This window comes from Anoplophora glabripennis, unplaced genomic scaffold, assembly GCF_000390285.2.
Source record: "Anoplophora glabripennis isolate ALB-LARVAE unplaced genomic scaffold, Agla_2.0 scaffold86, whole genome shotgun sequence".
NCBI lineage: Eukaryota > Metazoa > Arthropoda > Insecta > Coleoptera > Cerambycidae > Anoplophora > Anoplophora glabripennis.
In genome coordinates this window covers 299,894-307,639 of record NW_019416242.1, presented here as the reverse complement: position 1 = coordinate 307,639, position 7,746 = coordinate 299,894, and the positions used below count along the sequence as shown (strand labels likewise).

Genomic DNA, 7,746 nt, shown 5'->3' with positions numbered 1-7,746 from the left:
TTATCAAAAATGGTCCGATTTAAATTCTGGAAACGGCATCTGAAAGTAGACGACAAAATCTACAATTTGTACATCTCTGATTTTTGCCTGGGCGATGGGACATATGCTAAAAATGCCCGGACCATTTTTGATAAATCGCCACGCTGTGCAAAAAAGACCTCAATTTGTTTATAATGCAATTGTGCAAAAACTATGAACACGACTAAACTACATATTATGTCATTTTTCGCAAGATTGTTTTTTCAGTTTCAAAGAGTGACCGCAAAAAAACTGATTTTCGCCCGTTTTTTCACAATTCGCAGAGAATTAAAAAAAATATATAAAAATATGTTTTTGGTCACAAATTACTTGTCGTAAAAAACTGAAGTGAGCATAGCTTTTAGTATTTGGAAAATTTTAAAAATCACCCCTACTTAGGGGTTGAAAAAATGCCAAAAATGAGGAATTAGAATATTATCAATTTATATAAAAACTATTAGCATGTGAATTATGTTAATATATATTTTTTTTTTGGAATTTTTACAATTATTTCTGATATTCTCTATTTTTGGGGATGATTCCACCCCCTGAACGCGCTTGAGGGTGGATTTTCTAATTCAACATGCTCAGTCGTGAGAATAAATCTTTGTTTGTATCAAGAATCATTCGATAGAAAAATTCACAAGCTAATAGTTTTTATATTTATTGGTAATATCCAATTCTTCATTTTGGGCGTCTTTTCAACCCCTAAATAGGGGTGATTTTAGAAATTTTTCAAAAAACTAAAATCTATGCTCATCTTAATTTTTTACGAGTAATTTGAGACCAAAAACATATTTTGATCTATTTTCTTTAGTTCTCTGCGAATTGTGAAAAATGGTTGATTTTTGCGGTCACGCTTTGGCGGAGTTGCGAATTTTTGAAAAAAGGTCTATTTTTGAGGTTTTTCTGGATTTTCGGGTCGCACAAAAAACCATTTTATAGATTTTTTTATTCTCTACAAAAGTCCTATAGAGAGTAAGACGATTCCATCATTTTTCAAGATACTATAAAAAAAAAAAACAAAAATGTCATTTTTTTGCAGTTTTTATTGTTTAAAAAAACGACACACGACTTTGCTGGGGAAATCACTTGGGTTTTCATTTACTAAGTATTTTTCAAAAGGAAATACATAAAATTTGCTGCAATATTTAAGTGTGCCAAAAAGTTCGTATTTTGTATAGCGACATCAACACGAATATCGTGGTACTTTATTGAAACAATTGGGGTTCACATTCGGCCATTCTCGTTTCGCCAAACTAACACTGGGCGTTTGTTTTTTATACGCCTAGTGCCATCTTGTCATATCAGGTGGATCGTAACGTATTGTATTGTTTAAGTCGTTAGGTGCGTTTAGAATTAGTATAAAAAAAATGGCTGTGCAAATCTATTGTTTATTCGCTTCCGCAAGTTTAACGTTTCCAATAATTTAGACTTCTGCGGTTTTGTAAGATTTTCATGACAAATACACGTTTTTTTAGGACTAAAAAGTTCTTTTATTCCAATTCCCGTGGACTCCCCAACACCCGCTCCTTCTTCACAAAAAAACCAGTTTAAAAAAGAACATTCTATATTTAAAGGGTCTCACATTTACAGAACTATGTACAGATGACAGATAAGCGGTAACGGATAGATTCAAGCGAGGTCGAGCAGCCTGTTGAGCGACGTCGGCAGCCAGGTGGAGTTGTTCTGCGAGTAGAAGATCACGTTTCTGTCGATGTAGCACTGAACGCCGTTCGAGCCGATCCTGTACACCTGCTTGGCCTCGTGGTACTTGTTGGCCATCGGCACGAATATGATGCCTCGCTCCTCGCACCGTTTCATCACCAGGTCCTTGAATCCCTGGGGGATCTTCGACGCCGTCCGTACGGCTTCCGCGAACGTCTGCGAAAATGCAAGGAATACAGAATTACGTTTCGGAAGAGTTAAAATAATAATCTCAATATTTCGAGACTGAATTTCGAAAATCGAATTGCCTAGTCCGCACCACGATTTCATAGAACCAGCATCAACAGTAAACTTATACACACCTCGACCCTAGGGGGCGGCGGAGGTGGCGCCGTAAGACCGTTGGCTTCGATGTTCTTCAGATACGAGATGGATTCCTTTGCGCCTGGCTGCGAAGCGATGTTGACGGCCCTATTCATCATTTCTAAGGCTTTGTGGAAATTCTCTGCAAAAAGAAATTGTTGGATAACGATTTTAAGAGAAGTGTTCAAAGTATTTCGTCGATATAACTTTTTGGGCAATAAAAACGCACTGGAATAACAAATATCAAAACGTTGCATTTTTCTCACTCGCACGCATATGACCTGAAAGGAAACACCCGAGCTGGAAACTAAGTTCACTTTGAAATTCTCTGCAAAAAGAAATTGTTGGAATCGATTTTAAGAGAAGTGTTCAAAGTATTTCGTCGATACAACTTTTTGGGCAATAAAAACGCACTGGAATAACTAAAATATCAAAACTACGCATTTTTCTCACTCGCACGCATATGACCTGAAAGGAAACGCCCGAGCTGGAAACTAAGTTCACTTCGATTTCTCGTCTCAGAGGTGAAAAACGTCCATGTCTTACCTTTAATAGTGGGCTGGTTGAGGAGGTCATCGGAGAGCATCCTCTTCCACCCCGAATACCACTCGGTGACCTGCGCGTAGTTTGGGTTGTGGTTGAGCCACACGGCCAACGTCTGCAGCCACCTGGGGAAGAAGAACTTGTCCAGGATGAGCGTCATGTTGGGAACCGACAACATATCGTTCCAGTCCATCACCCAATTCCACGGATCTAAAACGCCATGTCAATTTATACCGTTCCGTTTTGTTTTTTTTCGACATAGTGAATCGTCGGTTACCTAAATGCTGCTGATGGGGGTTGATAACGAGGTTCTGCATGCAGACTTGCAGTTTGGGAACGATGTGCTTGAGGAGGAAAGCGACGAACGCACCCTGGGATAGCGCCCTCTGCCACGGTTGCAACATCAGCTTGGCGGATCGGTCCGAGGGGTACCAGTTGCTCAGGGCGGTGCCGAGCTTCTCCTGGATCACCGGATATATCGTGGTTTGCAGCCGGGTGTCTGTACGACGAAATTTTTTTAGTTAAGCCCGACGGAGGACGTTTCGCGGGAAAAAACTTACCTAAAAGTGGGATCCAGGGGTGTATCCAGATGTGGATGGGCGTCGTATCCGTCAGTGGATTCCAGGTGCTGACCTCGGTGAGCAACTTGGGCACCACGAGCTTGTCGAATATGTTGTCGACGATCCACTGCGGCAACAGCGGTTTCCAAGTCTCCATGAGGGTTATCAACGGGTCGCAGTCGCGAGAGTTCCAAGAACTGCAAGAAAATAGCGGAATTGACACAAGTTTAACGACCCAAAAGAGACGAAGCGAGGAACCGATAATTTTGGTGAGTATACAGGTTGGATTCTAAGTTTAATCGTATTTTTTTATTAGCACGTGAAACTCAAAATACACGTTTTTTTCAAATATCATTTTCCAAAATGCCTTCAGAAATATTAATTCCAGTTCGAAGGGAAGTTATTTAACTAAAAATCGCAGTCAAAATCGACGAAAGCACTGAAACGAACGTACGACAAAATAAAAACATTCACAAAAAAGTGATAAACACTAGGTTTCTGTACCATTTGTTGTGAATATTTGGGCGATAGACTTACTACGGAAGTTTTTCTGCCGTATCGGGACTTTTGGATAACCCTGTATATATTCAAACACGCAACTACAGAAGGAATATACAATGCAACGACATTACTTAAAGAATAATATTTGAAAAAAATATTTTTTAGAGTAGTTCTACACGCTGTTAAAAAATGTGGCACGACTTAGGAATGACCCTGTATAATGATTCAAACAGTACGATATAAAAGTTAGAAATATATGAAACGGAAAAGTTCAGCATAATAAAATTTCTATGTATTTGAAGTATTTACGAGGAGCGTTTTTATGCAAAATTATCGGGTAATCGCGTAATCGGTGAACTTAATAGTCTTTTGAAGAGCATTTTAGAAAATCTAAGCAAGTCGGAAACAATATCTCTTCTCTGTACCTGTTATACAAGCTTTCTCCACGGTATAAGACAGTTGACAAGCTGATGATACATTCGGAATAATGAAAAAAGGATATTTTTACTTCTTATTTTTACCGTCGTATTTCCTGAACTTTACACGCCTGTCAAATATACAGAAAATCGTGTACGATACTATAAACATACTCACACCCCGTAGAATGCTTTTATTGAACCATTAACACATCACATTAATCATAATTATTGACCATTTTTACAAAATTCTCGACAAAACATTCCGATATTTACATGGGTGCATGTTTTCCGTGATCTTCGACAGTAAAAAATTAGGATTTTCTTGCTCTATCATTGTCTATTAAAAGTGCGATTTCTTGTCTATAAAATGCTAGTCTTAAAGAAATCGGTAGTTATCAATAATCAGGAAACATTAAAAAAAGAGGTCAAAAAAAAATTTTGAACAAACGCAGCAATCCCGATTTTTTTGCATCTACCGAATTTTTTTTACGTTACTATTGAACTCCTCTACGACCACCCACCTACGTGAAACATGCCCTTCGGCGACACCAAACGACGAAAACCGAACGCAGAACCGACATATAAAAACCGACTGTGGCTAGATCCCATAGAAACAAGCAGAAAAACGCAACTTACCTGACACAAGTTCTCATAACGGGCATCCAAGTATGCCATATGAGACTATCGTACGGCTGTATTCCCATATTATTACCTTCTAGGTTCCCACGCTGCCTGGGCCCGTCCAGGATGTCCCGCCACTGCCCGAAAACCTCCACGTACCGCGTCGGCTGGGCCAGGGGGTTCCAGCTGGCCATCGCCGAGGTCAACAGGGGACCTATCAGGCCCGGGGCGAGTTCCCCCAGCTCGTAGCGGCAGTACTCGTCGAAATGGTCCTCCTAGACAAAACGAACACGATTCAGTGACGATATTTCGTTCGGTTTGTTAGAACTTACTTGCAGGTTCCTGAAAATAGCGCCGATCTGTCCCAAGGAATACCCCTGCATCGGGTTCATGAGCTTCTCCACGGTTTCCATCACGTCCTTAAGATTTTCTATGAGGTCGTCCTCGGAATTTATCACGTCCCTCAGGGAGTTTTCTTCCTGTTTCAGAGCCGTGATTTTGTCCTCGTTGTACCTCGTGTTCCTGTCGATCCTTATGATATCCTAAAAAAATGAGCGTCTCAGTGCTCAGTTGAAGTAATTCCAGGAAAACTGCTGCTAACAGCAAGCACGATGAATACCCCGAGTGATAGTTGTGTGAATGAAAGCACGCTTATTTTTTTTATTCATTGGCACATTTACATTGAAAAACATGTTTCTGACAAATGGACTTACCTGTTCGCACATGTCCACCAAGAGGTCCAAATTGTGCTGTATTTCGGGGAGGGCGAAATTGGAACACTTCTTGTGGACGACATCCTCGAAATGTTCCACGCCCGGCGGAGCTTTTAAACCGCTGAGGGCGTGATAGCCGCTCAGGACTCTCTGTTGCGGACCGGTCATGTCTATCACCTTGACCTTGCTGAGTTCACTAAAAGGTAAAGAAAAACGGGAATTAGGATAGTCCTTTTATGTCCGCTAAAATCTGGAGGCAAAATTGTGCAATATTTTGATGCTGTACATAAGACATTGCAGTGTTACAAAAAGTACGTCGGGCTGTTAATCGTATATTTTTTTGGTGAAGATAACAGGACTCTCCTACACCGTTTTTTCATTTAAGCACATAAGAAAATTGCTACGACTTAAAACGACACAAGAAAACAATGGAGTCATTAATAAAATTCTTTTTTAAACTGTAACTAAATAAAAAAATGGAAGATGTCTCATTATTTCCACACAAAAAATCTGCGGCAAACAACTTAACTTAGTTTTTTGCAACACCCTGTATGTTGGAGAGAAAAATCGTAACAAATATCGCAACAAATAATAAATTTTACAAGAAAACAATTGTGTGACTGTTATAATTCGGGCAAGGAACTTTTCCCACCATTTCGAGGTCCGAGACAGTGGGGAAAGTTCGATCGAAGCCTTTTTGGGATTCAAAACTGAGTCAAAATAAACCCGTGCACGAAATACGTGCACAGGAACTGCTAAATCTTTAAGCGATCGCATGACGGAAATTTAGAGAAAACGAAAAAAAGGCATATATCAAATTCCAATAAAAAATGTGACATGATTTAGCTATTTCGTTTTTACCTTGCGGATCCCAAATTTCTATAAGCTCCAGGACGTTTACCTTTTTCAATAACATCATCTACACTTCGATAATAATATCTCGTCTTCTTCTTCAACGAATCGTTTTTCTTCCATTTCGATTCCCCCTTCCTCTCCTCATTCTCCCCTTCTTCCAATTTTAAGACGCTTTCCTTAAAAATAACCCCGATAAAATAACGTCTCTACCGAAATAAATTCTAATTTTTATATATCCTACCTTCACTTTTGCGATACTAGCAAGTTTTTCTGGACCATACGCTCCTATGGCACCTCTTCCTTTCCTCAGATGTGCCTCCACGGGTGCTGAAATACCTTGCAGATCCTTTCCTAAACCCTTGCCGGGTTGGAAACCCATTTGAAGTAAAAGTTTAGCTCCTATTCCCTTAGTATGCTTTTCCCAATGACCTACACCTTGATTTATCAATGAAGGATTTAGAGTATTTTTACGCCTTAAGCCTGCTATATCGCCGGTAATTTCTGTGACAGTAGATTCGGATGTCTTCTTCGATTTTGCTGTACCAAAACCTTAAAAAGAAAATAATTTTCAGTACAGATGTTGTACTGTAGTGTATATATGTGGTACATACCAGCCCTTGGAAGTTCATCTTCAGATTCATCCGAACTGTCTCGAGTTTTAAATGATGAAGTGGGTGCATCATCATCTGATTCTTCCTCTTTTTTAAGATCGTCCTTGTCTTTATCCTTTTTGCCGGCTTGTTGTACCCCGCCTGCTACAAAATCTATTGGTCCCGAGTAATTTTTAGGTCGCTTTTTCGACACATAACTCCTGGCCCCAGTATCCTCTTCGTTATCACTATCGTCAGCCCAGATACCTAACCAGAATGTATATTTAGATATGTTTAGCCCTAATTTTTCTCACGAAACTTGTTAAAATGTGAAAAATTATATTTTTTTGTTACCATATATCTGATGATGTTTGCTATTTTTTTTACGACCACGATTTCTGTTTATATTAAATTCATTTTCCAGATCGTAATCTGTGATTTCAAACTTTTCCACTTCGTCCTCGGACATTTTAACACTTATTATAGTTCACTAGAGCAAATAATTAAAATTTCATATTTCATCAAAATAAGATGACGCCATTTCGACGTTTCCACCACTGACCACTGATGAATAGAAATGAGATAGAACTACAAATACATCATTCCAATTAATTTTTCGATCAGTAAAGGGGAACGTTCACTTGTGTCGATTGACCAATCAGGCAAGACTAAATAGTTCCAAATTATCATACCGCCCTCTATCGCGCAGAAACTGCACTAGACGGGAAGAATTCTGAAGTTGGTAGCTAACTGTATCAGCTGCATATTCAATGGGGAATTAATTTAACCTTAATTGTATAGATGGCACCACCTCCCAATAGAATTGCGGCCTTGAACACTATTTTTTTAACAATTTACACGGACTATCGATTTTCTAAAAAATTTTTAGGGTTCA

General features: G+C 39.3%; 1 protein-coding gene across 1 annotated transcript; it reads right to left on the bottom strand.

The window, feature by feature from the left end:
• Positions 1–1,570: 1,570 nt before the first annotated feature.
• Positions 1,571–7,399, bottom strand: LOC108910322 (septin-interacting protein 1). The gene is made up of 12 exons (XM_018714890.1): positions 7,206–7,399; positions 6,873–7,118; positions 6,503–6,810; positions 6,268–6,437; positions 5,407–5,602; positions 5,026–5,235; positions 4,709–4,968; positions 3,153–3,349; positions 2,870–3,091; positions 2,596–2,802; positions 2,049–2,191; positions 1,571–1,902 (listed from the first exon to the last, which is right to left on the bottom strand). The coding sequence occupies exons 1-12, from the start codon at positions 7,318–7,320 to the stop codon at positions 1,654–1,656; spliced, it is 2,523 nt and encodes an 840-aa protein (XP_018570406.1). The 5' UTR covers positions 7,321–7,399; the 3' UTR covers positions 1,571–1,653.
• Between the last annotated feature and the right edge of the window lie 347 nt (positions 7,400–7,746).

Coding starts and splice junctions, on each gene's coding strand:
- LOC108910322 (XM_018714890.1), bottom strand. CDS start 7,320: ATGTCCGAGGACGAAGTGGAAAAGTTTGAAATCACAGATTACGATCTG. Junction 5,603..6,267: donor AGAAATTTGGGATCCGCAAG/GTAAAAACGAAA, acceptor TTTACCTTTTAG/TGAACTCAGCAAGGTCAAGG. Junction 4,969..5,025: donor CTATTTTCAGGAACCTGCAA/GTAAGTTCTAAC, acceptor CGTTTTGTCTAG/GAGGACCATTTCGACGAGTA.